Source organism: Geotrypetes seraphini, chromosome 7 (assembly GCF_902459505.1).
Source record: "Geotrypetes seraphini chromosome 7, aGeoSer1.1, whole genome shotgun sequence".
Lineage (NCBI taxonomy): Eukaryota > Metazoa > Chordata > Amphibia > Gymnophiona > Dermophiidae > Geotrypetes > Geotrypetes seraphini.
Genome location: NC_047090.1, coordinates 126,067,929 through 126,079,156, shown reverse-complemented (window position 1 = coordinate 126,079,156; position 11,228 = coordinate 126,067,929). Strand labels below are relative to the sequence as shown.

Sequence of the window (11,228 nt, the reverse complement as noted above, 5' to 3'; positions counted from 1 at the left end):
ATGTGTATAGATTTGGAAAGTCATATATATTTCTTTTTTTTCTCCCAACCTAAACTTGTCCCTCCAAATCTCTACTCCCAAAATAGATTAAAACATGTACAAGGTTGACATCTGTGCCTAATTTTACCCATAGAAACATAGAAATATAATGGCAGATAAAGGCCAAATGGACCATCCAGTCTGCCCATCCACAGCATCCAGTATCTCCTCCTCTCCCTAAGAGATCCCATGTGCCTGCCCCATGCTTTCTTGAATTAAGATGCAGTCTTTGTCTCTACCACCTCTGCCAGGAGCATATTCCATGCATCTACCACCCTTTCTGTAAAAAAATATTTTCGTAGATGACTCCTGAGCCTATCTCCTCTTAATTTCATTCCAGAGCTTTGTTTCAAATGAAAGAGACTCGCCTCATGCACAGTTATGCCACGTAAACATCTCTTTCATATCTCCATTTCCTACAAAGTATACATATTGAGATCTTTAAGTCCAAGTACCCAGTGAAGGGTAGGCGATCTCCAGCCTATTGACCTGGGGAAATGACATTTTGACAATATTTTTCTTCACATATAAACATTCTTTTGTAGTTTTGATAGTTTTTATAATATGGTTTGGTTTTTAACTAAATAAAACCCAGATTATTAATACTGTGTTCCGCAAGTTCATTTGGTTCTATGAGGAAGGTCATTGCCACATAATCATTATATTTTTTTTCCACTGTTACAAGATGCAAAACACAACCTGCTACTGGAACTGTAATCCATTTATCTAGAAATAAAAAGAGAGGATCAATGTGTGGGTTTTGTTTTCTAACTTATATCCAATACCAGTCAAAATGTGATAAGTCACCAGCAGTAGCTGACATGGGAAGCTAATCGTGTTGATTTCAAAAGCACTGTCTAATACAGCTACAGCTGCCTAGGCTGATGCATGCTCACCACCCTTACCATGTTAATAGGGAATAATACCAATCAAACTTGGCATGCTTATTTGAGATTAATGGTGATATCTCCAAGTCTGCAAAAGATAATATTCAAATCATCAGTGTAAATGTGCTTGCATTCTTCGTCCATGATCCTACTCAATACTGTGCATATAAATAATGATTTCCTAAGGCACACTGATTAAAAATACAATGAAATGGGGTACTGAATTTAACACTGGGTATACTTATTGAATATTTTATTTTACACAACATACTGTTAACAACACAGAGTTGTTGTTCTGTACAGCATTTGCCTAAAAACAAAGGCAACACCATTGTCACTGAAAAGAAATATGCAGTCTGGGCTTTAAAAAATATGAATTTAATAATTTATCATAAGTGGTCTTTTGTTTTATATATATATGCTTGGAGGAAATCTCATTTCCAGTATGAAAGGCTTTTTCTGTGAAAACGCTCTTTTTTAGTTTTGTCTGCTACTGCAGAACCAGGAAGCCAGTCCTAGAGCAGGAAAAGGCACTGGTGCTGTTTCATGCTTTTTTTTTTTTTTTTCATAACCATAATACCTTTTAATGTTGCCTTCGACTTTTATTTTTAAGTAAACAAAAAATGTGTGCAGTGAACAGCTTATACATAACCCTGCATATATAAGCCATAAATCAATAAGATGTGATTGAACTTTTAATTTCCAATCAGGGTCCTAAAACAAAAATTTTTTTCTTGAAAAATAAAGAAAAAGAAAACCTAAAATAAAATTAAAACAGGTCACACAGTGCTTTCCAATATCCACTCAGAACTTGAGTAAGTCGCTTTTCCTCTATGGATATCGGAATTGTTTGACTGAATTAGCATCCCATTCATGGACATGCTTCTCTTAGACCATAATCCGCCACTGTTCTCCGAGTTAACGTAACAGTGATACTCCATCAGTTCTCCGTTCAGAGAGTACCTGCGTCTTGCCCTGGAGGATGCAACGGGCAAAGTGAGGAACTTACTTGGTCTGGACTGTGGTCTTTTTACTGAAGGAGCTGCCTTGACAGAATCAGAAAGGGGAACAGTTAACTGCAGGGCAGTTGAGTTATTTCTGTTAGTATTTTGGGACTCGATGTTTGAGATAATTTCACTCTGTGGCTCATTAGTGGGCTTGAGCCCAGGCTTTTTTTTCTGCTTTTGAGAGGCAGATGCGCTTGAGGTCCAGGCATGGGGCAATGCAGAGGTAGTGGTGGAAGAGTCTTGACTTGAACAAGGGTCCAACGACTGCATCATACTGTCATTAACCACCTTGCAACACTGGAGGCTCTCTTCGTTTCCAACAGCCTGTTTCGATATAGACTGGGCCACTGACCCGCTGCAGCCTTGATTCTGAGCTCCATTGGTCTGAGAGTACACATTGCTGACCTTTGCAGCCTTATGATGGCTGCTGTTGTTGCAAACTTTATATCGTATCATTAGTATTATGATAAAAACCAGGACAGATGCAACAATGATTCCTCCAATTATTATAATCATGGTGCCTCCTAAAAATTGTGACTGCATGAAGTGACAACGGACATAATCCTGCTCTGTAGTAAACTGTATGCAACCCACAACTCTTGTTGCAGTGAGAGAAGTGATGCCGTCATCATAAATTGCTAGGACACAAAGGTCATAAACAGTTCCAGCAGCCAAGTTATTTATAAGAAACGTTTTGCTTGTAGGAGGTATCATCCTGGGAGACAATGGAATGTGTGTTAATTACAGTTAAAATAACATTATTCACTTATATTAGTATCTATCTATCTATCTATCTATCTATCTAACATTAGTCTTCACTTCCAGTTGATGTTACTGTATGTCTAAGCAAAATACAACACATATATGTATTTCTGTTACATCCATTAAATGCAAATCTCTCTCTCTATTAGGAATATCTTGAAAACTTGACCTTTTGTAGACCTCAAGGACTGGGGTGAATACCAGCAATATAGAGATTGAAGATAACTCAAAAGGTATTTTATTATTTTTGCAACCAAATTACTACATTCCATGTCTGATATGGTACTATATTAATGGTGCTGGCAGATTTTATTGACAAGCTAATTGCATTGCTTGGCAATGCAGAACCTCCAATAAGAGTCCCTGCTAGAAAAAATCATTTATGACAAATTGGTTTTGAAAGGTGTGACTGTTACATTAGCTGGTTTAAAAACAAATAGACTTTGTGCATGTAACACCTCTATGCATATCAAATAGATTGGCAGTTTGATAAAGTACCATGAGTAATGTTAGAGAACCGAAAGAGCAATGCATTTATTAATGTGTGTGGATAGGTGTAGGGATGGAATAATTGTCTTTAGAACCCACATTTACTAAGAGTGACCTATCTGCTAAAAACATAAGAATAGCCTTACCGGGTTAGACCAACAGTCCATCAAGCCCAGTAGCTCATCCTCATTGTGGCCAAGAAGTAGCAACAATCCATGCTACCGATCCAGAGCAAGCAGTGGAGGGCAAGCAGTGGCTTCCCCCATGTCTGCCTCAATAACAGACTATGGACTTTTCCTCCAGGAAAATGTTCAAACCTTTCTTAAAACCAGCTATGTTATCCGCTCTTACTACAACCTCTAGCAGAGCTTAACTATTCTCTGAGTGAAAAAATATTTCCTTCTATTGGTTTTAAAAGTATTTCCCTGTAACTTCATTGAGTCCCCTAGTCTTTGTAATTTTTGACAGAGTGAAAAATTGATCCACTTGTACCCGTTCTACTCCAATCAGGATTTTGAAAACTTCAATCATATCTCCCCTCAGCCGTCTCTTTTCCAAGCTGAAAATCCCTAACCATTTTAGGCTTTCCTCATACAAGAGGAGTTCCATCCCCTTCATCATCTTGGTCGCTCTTCCTTGAACCTTTTATAGTGCCACTACATCTTTCTTGAGATAAGGAGAGTCCATTTAAAGTTCATGATATGCTGAATATTACATGATTCCATTATAAGCGTTCTATGATCTGTTTCTGAACACAGCATTTTGAATAAAGTGTCAATTAATACAAAACTACAGCACTTATCATAGAAAATCATCTCAGTAAAAGGCATAGCAATGTTGTGGACTGAATCAAATTTGTCTTACCTGTAAACAAGTGAGTCATCATAAGTGCCATTGTACTGGATCTGGAACATACGTATTCCCGGTATATTCCTTTGAAAATTAAATTTTATTAGTGCAGTAGATGATGTTGCTTCAGCCACTACTACTTTTTTATCTTGACTAATTTTAGTATCCCCATTGCTACTGCTTGCATTTGAGCCGGACTTGGTAGATGTTGATATATCTGAAGAACCAGGATCAGGCTCATGAATATGGTTTGTGCTGTTAATCATGTGAGGAAGTTTGATTATATGAAGGTCCACTGATTGAGTAGCTTCTCCTGCAGGGTTAGAGGCAATGCAGGTGAAAGAACCTGTATCTTTAACAGTTGTTATTAAGATATCTAATGTTCCATTGTCATAAACAAATGATCTTGTTCCATTGGAAACAATCTTTCCTTCTGGTGAAATCCAATGAATAGCTGGTTCAGGATCTCCTCGGGCTTTACATCTTAATGTTGCTCTTTGACCTTCTAATACTCTGAGTTCATGAGTATATCTAGTAATAAGTGGCTGCTCACACAGGAACTCTTCTTCTGTGATTGACCAAAAGTAACGGCCAGATAGAAGTGGAGGAGAAGCACAGGTCTCTAAGTCATCCTCTCTTAGAAGGCGCCTCAACCATAAAAGTTCACAATTACAATGCAGAGGGTTTCCACCAAAGCTTAATGCAAAACTGGACGGGCTCATAATTCCTGAGGTTACCAATGACTGGGCTCGTTGGAAGAGAGGATCAGGTGGTAGCTTCTGCAATTTATTTGATGTCACATCTAATCTGTTCAGCTTGTGAAGGTGAGAAAAAGTTCCTTTAGGGATATTGTCAATCATATTATGATCTAGACTGAGTGTGTGTAAGCTAACCATCTTCTCAACGGCATCCCAAGGGATTGTCTCCAGGTTGTTATAGGACAAATCAAGTTCTTCCAGTGCTAAAACATCATCAAAAGCTGTGGAAGATATTAAAGTCAGCTGATTGTTGTTGAGAATCAAATGGTGGAGGTTTGAAAGCCCACTAAACATGTCATTTGTTATTTTAGTCAATCTGTTGCTATTTAAATGTAAAGCCCTCAAATTGCGTAAATCAGCAAATGCATGAGGTGTTATAAAACTTATTGTATTCCTTGATAGAGTCAGGTCCACCAAGCTGGTCATATTGGCAAAGTCTTTCCTTTTAATACTTGTAACAAAATTATCAGCCAAGCGTAGTTCTACAGTTCTACGGTTAATGTTTGGTGGAACAAACAAAAGCCCTTTCTTGTCACAAAGGGTTGCAAGATTGGGAGACAGATTCTGACAGGCACAGCGCTTTGGACAGACCTCGGCTTTCACTGCCATGCCAATGAACAGCAGACAAAAAAGCAGTTTTTCCATGGTAAATTGGATTTAAGATCCTACAAGAGAAAACACAGAGAAAATACTTTAAAATATGGAAGCTATTCATTTAACGGTCTCTAAGATTAATGTTACAATACTTTAATTTGAAGTACAGAAATGAGAAGAAAAACCTAAGGAATATGAGAGAATAAAGAACATAGAGAGAATTAATTTAGATAAAAAGTGGAATTATTCCAGATCAGTCTTTACAGTTAGCTGACTATATTAAAATGACATTTAACAAGTAAGACTTTAGGAATTTATATCCCTCACTTTTATATATTGTTTTCAAAAGACATACAGACATAAGAGCTCTTTTTGAGTGAATTTTACTGATGATAGAAATGGAAGATTGATAGCAGTAATTTCACTAAACTAACGTGCAGAACAAGTGATTGGTATTTAAGTTTTCCTGCAAAATCTTATTTAAAGAGTGATTCAATAGTCAATGGGATTTTCCATAGAGCAGTAGCTTCATTTGCATGAAATTTTGCTAGTGGGTGGCAAAGTTGTGTGTGAAATTTTGTTCCTGGAATCTGCCAGAAAATAATAACTATACCTTACTGAACTGTAGTAGTAGCATTTACTTGGATTTGAAGGCATTCACTCAAAGCGGTGTACAGCAAAAATAATTCAAGTATAAGCAATAGACAATTATAGCAGTAAAAATATTCAAATTACAAACAAAGTATAGCATATTATGATACATTATGTACAATGTCAATATGAAAATCCAAAAATATCACTCCAAGACAAAAACACCACACAAGCCAAGAAAGCTAACTTATTACTTAAGCGAAAGAAAAGCCTCAGAAAAACGGAGAGATGTACCCATACTCTTCCATCCAAGCATCATAGGCAAAAAACTTTCACACAAGTTTAAAGTTAGCAGGTGGGAGCACAAAAATAGCCGAGAATGATTAATGGTAAAAACTACTGATCACAAACAGGCCAGGCCAACGATCGTTTCATGGCCGGTAACTACTGCGTCCAGCTCTGTCAGGAGAAAAATTACGTGACAGGTCAGCTGAACGCGAACCAGCCAATCCGGGCAGACCTGTAACGTGATTTTTTTCCTGACAAGGTTGGACATGGTTATAAGCCCAACAACAGTGCTTTGAAAGTTGTGTTTGAAAGCAGCAGTTGGGATCTGCGCAGTGGCGTACCTAGGGTATGTGGCACCCGGGGCCCATCATTTTTTGACACCCCCCCATGTAAAAAAATATTTTTTGTAATGACCATGAAACGGAATAAATGGTCAGAATAGAAACAGGCAGTGAAAATTTTCTTATATTCCAAACATAACATAACATAAATTATGTCTGAATTGTCATGACATCAGAAGTACATATGGAGTAGTTGCAGGTGATGCTTGGGACAGTTCTGATTGTGTTAGTTCGGTTTTATGTGTTTTTTGAATAGAAGGGTTTTTATTTCTTTTTGAAGGTTTTGCAGTATGTGGTCGATGTCAATTGGTTGTAGGGTTGGGGGTCGAGTGTTGCAGCTCGAATGGCTAGGTGGTTGTCGAACAGTTTTTTTCTTTTGACGTTTTTGGTTGGAGGGTGTGTGAATGGTGCGTGAGTTCTCCTATGTCTGTTTGAAGTGGATTGAATTATTTAGCTGAAGAAATTAGTTATCCCCTCATCCCACACACATTAATTCTCTTCCATTTTTGTTCCCATTATAAAAAACACTGATAAGTTCCCAGAAAAAAAATACATTAAAATAAGAAGTGAAAACAAAGGCCCCTACAGATGAGAACATAACATAAGAATAGCCTAACTGGGTCAGACCAATGGTCCATCATGCCCAGTAGCCCATTCTCATGGTAGCCAATCCAGGATACTAATACCTGGTCAAAACCCAAAGAGTAGCAACATTCCATGCTACCGATCCAGGGCAAGCAGACACTTCCCTCATGTCTTAATAACAGATTATGGACTTTTCCTCCAGGAATTTGTCCAAATCTTTCTTAAAACCAGCTACACTATCTGCTTTTACCATAACTTCTGGCCACTTCATTTTTAACTTTAGATCTTTCCTTTCTAACAGAGACCTTGCTAGATGTCAAATACAGCACAAGGTAACTTCACATGGACTTAGCTGTGCAGGAAATGTGAATCTCCTCATACACCCACCATATAGTGCAAAAATGTGCAAGGTCTGGTTTTTTCTTTCGATCACTACATAGCCTAATGCCACACAAGCAGCGCTGTTACAAACATATTCTGTAGGTCAATGCTAAGGATAACAAAGTTTCCTTCCTTGGACCAGAAGGAGATACTGATAAACCACTGGAAGAGATCCCAACACAACACCCAAAGACCCACTCAGTGTGTGAACCAGTTGAGTGGAGTAGACTAACTGGGGGGTGGAAATGGGCCCGGAGTTTGCTCAGCAGAATTTCCCAGACCACCTCTTCCTCTCAACACATTGACACGCTGCCACCACCACCACTAGAAACACCTCACTGGGTAGGCCAGCTATGCTATAAACTTTATAAAACACATTATTATATTTTCTTATAAAGCACATATTTTAACTGAACTCTCTGACATCCTCAGCCTTTCCATTCACAAAAATAGAAGGAAGAAAAGTTCCCATTTCCTGCTGTTTCATGTCCCCGGCCTATACAATATTTTTTTTCTGCAGACCCTTCAAAAGTCTGACTAAATCCTCGTTTCACTTGCATTATAAAGTACTGAGGATGCCATCTCTCCCCAATCCCAGGTCCTAAAGTCTAAGACAGTAGCGCAAACTAATGCTGCCAGATTCAGGAAAAAAATTTTGATTCGATTCAGCCTATTGAATTGGTTTTTCAATTCGATTTTCCTGCCCAGTTGGGTGATTTTTTTCAAAACTCCTGGTGGGTTTTATAGCTTTTTCACCCCCTTTGGCTTCTCCTAACCACACTGGCGCTGTGGTGTAAATAAAATAAAGAAACAAAAAGGACTTTTCCTCTCTCTGTTAAATCCTAGCTCACGTTTGCAGTCCAACACCAGCTCTGGCAGGATACACATTTCAAATCTGACATATTATAATCACAAAACAGAAAATAAAATTAATTTTTCTACCTTTTGTTGTCTGGTTATATTTCAAATCTTGTTGGTCCAAGGCTCTGGTTTTCTTCTGATAACTTGCTTGCCAGGGTCTCCTTCGTTCTTCTTTCTGCGTGCTAACCATCCATCTGCCAACTCTGTCCTACCTTTCCATTTCCCTTCCCTCCCCAGGAAGTCTGGTATCTTTCCTTTTTTTCATCTCCCTCCACAGATCCACCTTTTCTTAACTACCCTTTCATCCGGCATCTCTCCCTCCTTCCCCACCACCCCAGAGTCCACCATCTCTCCCTTTCTTTTCCCAATTACCCTCCTATCCAGTATCTCTATCCCTCCTCTACACCATCCCTTGTGTCCAATTTCTCTCCCTTTCAGTTCCTTCCCTCCCTAAATCCCATGGTCCATCATTTCTCTCCCTCTCCTCTATTTTCAGACCCATTATTTCTTCATCCCCCCCCAAAATTTGGCATATGCACGTCTCTTTGAACACCCCTTTCCCCCCTTGTACTTCTAAACCAGGGTCCCCCCCAAAGGCCTGCCCCCCCTTAAAGGTCTGCCTGTCCCCCTTTGAAGGCCTGCACCCCCCTTGAAGGCCTGTCCCACCTCCTTGTAGGCCTGTCCCCCCCTTGAAGGCTTGTCCCTCCCCCTTGTAGGCCTGTCCCCCCACCTTGAAGACCTGCCTGCCTGTCCCCCCCTTGAAGGCCTGTCCCCCCCTTGAAGGCCTGTACCCCCCGAAGTCCTGCACCCCCCCTGAAGGCCTGCACCCCCCCTGAAGGCCTGTCCCACCCCCTTGAAGGCCTGCCCACCCCCTTGTAGACCTGTCCCCCCTTGTAGACCTGTCCCCCCTTGAAGGCCTGCCTGCCCCCCCTTTGAAGGCCTGTCCCTCCCCCTTGAAGGTCTGCACCCCCCCGAAGGCCTGTCCCCCCCCTTGAAGGCCTGCCTGCCTGTCACCCCCCTCCCCCTTGAATGCCTGCCTGCCTGCCTGCCCACCCGCCCCACCCCGAAGGACCGCTCGCCCCCCTGGCCTCCCCGCACCACCTATGAAGCAGCACTACCTATGCTCCCGGCCTTGCCGTTCAGTCCCCACCACCACCACCACCACCCCCGAAGGACCGCTCGCCCCACTGACCTTCCTGCACCACCTGTGAAGCAGCAAGCAGCAGGATCGCGAGGTCAGCTATCCCTGCGCTGCTTAGGCGCTGCTTCCTGCGCCGCGTTCCCGCCCCTCCTCTGATGTCAGAGGAGGGGCGGGACCGCGGCGCAGGAAGCAGCGCCCAAGCAGCTCAGGGATAGCTGACCTCGCGATCCTGCTGCTTGCTGCTTCACAGGTGGTGCAGGAAGGTCAGTGGGGCGAGCAGTCCTTCAGGGGTGTGGGGGGACTGAACGGCAAGGCCGGGAGCACCCCTTCAGGGCTGGCAACCTGGGCGGACCGCCCCTCCCGCCCCCACCCTTGGTACGCCACTGGATCTGCGTATTGTAAATAGTTGAATGAGCTTTTGCTCTTTTTCAACTTTCAGCAGGTGAGCATTTTCATTTCCCTTTTGGCGGGCCTGCTGGCAGGAGGAAATGGGCAACCCTCTTGGCGGTCATCAGATATAGGTTCAGGGGTGGAGGGGGATCTTGGGGGTGCTGGGGTAAAGTCGGGGAGTGGCAGGGGGATGTTGGGATGTCAGGAAGTATGAGGGGTGGAGTTGGGGAGTGCTTGTTAGGGTTTGGGGGATGATGGGGCCAGCAGCAGGAAGGAGTGGGCATTCCTCCTACTGGGGGATGTCTTAGGGTGCCAGGAGGGAGTGGGCATCCCTCCTGCATTGGACTGTGTCAGGAGGGTTTGTTGTTGTGACAGGAGGAATTGGGCAATCCTCCTCTCGTGGACAGTTGGGTGGGGAGTGCTTTGTGGGTTCTGGCAGGAGGGAGTGGACATCCCTCCTGCTGGCTAACTTCACGGGGGGAGGGGATGAGTTCCTTGATGTGGCCACTAAACTGATTACGGCATGGAGATTTCCTTGCCACAATTAGCTCAGCAGCAACGCGATTCTCTAATCAGTGCCTGTGACATGGATGCCGGTTGGAGAATCGGGGTGGTTATAGGGGGTTAGGCAACTGTCCATCAGGACAGACGTGATTCTATACAGGACGCCCATGTGTGATTCTCAAAAGCTGCTTAGATTGTTTCTGAGACCAGGCGTCCTATACAGAATTAGGCCCTAAATTTATAGAATTATTTCTTCACACACTCTACAGAATACCATGACAAAACCTTTGTTGAGTCAATTAAAATGCCCATATTTTAAAAAAAATCTAGCATTAGAGATTGCAATACTAAGCTGTCACACAGAATGAGCAAAATGATATGATAGGAAATTGAATCTTTATGACTATGAAATTGCTTAACGGGCAGATAATGTTTTTCTTAGAAACTGTGAATGTATCAAGCTTCTACTATTCATAGTCCTGGATTGGCCTTAGGCTTTCATTAAAGCTTGATATTTTATGCTTTGTACTCATTCATATAATATTTCTTCTGAAGAATTTTTTTTTTTTTTCAAATGTACAATGTCATGTATTTCTATCACTGGAAAATGAAAAGTGGCTCTTCAGTAGTCAATCAGTCAATAATCCTATGGCTATTCAGTAACATATGCTCAAGAGAATCAGTATTTATCTGACAAAATATGAAAACAAATTTACTTTTCTACTGCCTGCTGAGAGTGTAATCTACACTGTTGAATCCAC

The 11,228-nt window shown here is 41.6% G+C and overlaps 1 protein-coding gene across 5 annotated transcripts in view; it reads right to left on the bottom strand.

Moving 5' to 3' along the window:
* Window positions 1-1,253: 1,253 nt before the first annotated feature.
* LRFN5 (leucine rich repeat and fibronectin type III domain containing 5) overlaps window positions 1,254-11,228 on the bottom strand; it is a 256,864-nt gene continuing 246,889 nt past the window's right edge. For all 5 annotated transcript variants that reach the window (XM_033950717.1, XM_033950716.1, XM_033950718.1 and 2 more), the window contains 2 exons: window positions 4,049-5,456; window positions 1,254-2,648 (listed from right to left, as the gene is read on the bottom strand). In XM_033950717.1, coding sequence (XP_033806608.1) covers window positions 1,706-2,648; window positions 4,049-5,436 — 2,331 coding nt within the window. In that variant the 5' untranslated portion in view covers window positions 5,437-5,456 and the 3' untranslated portion in view covers window positions 1,254-1,705. The remainder of the gene's footprint in view (window positions 2,649-4,048; window positions 5,457-11,228) is intronic.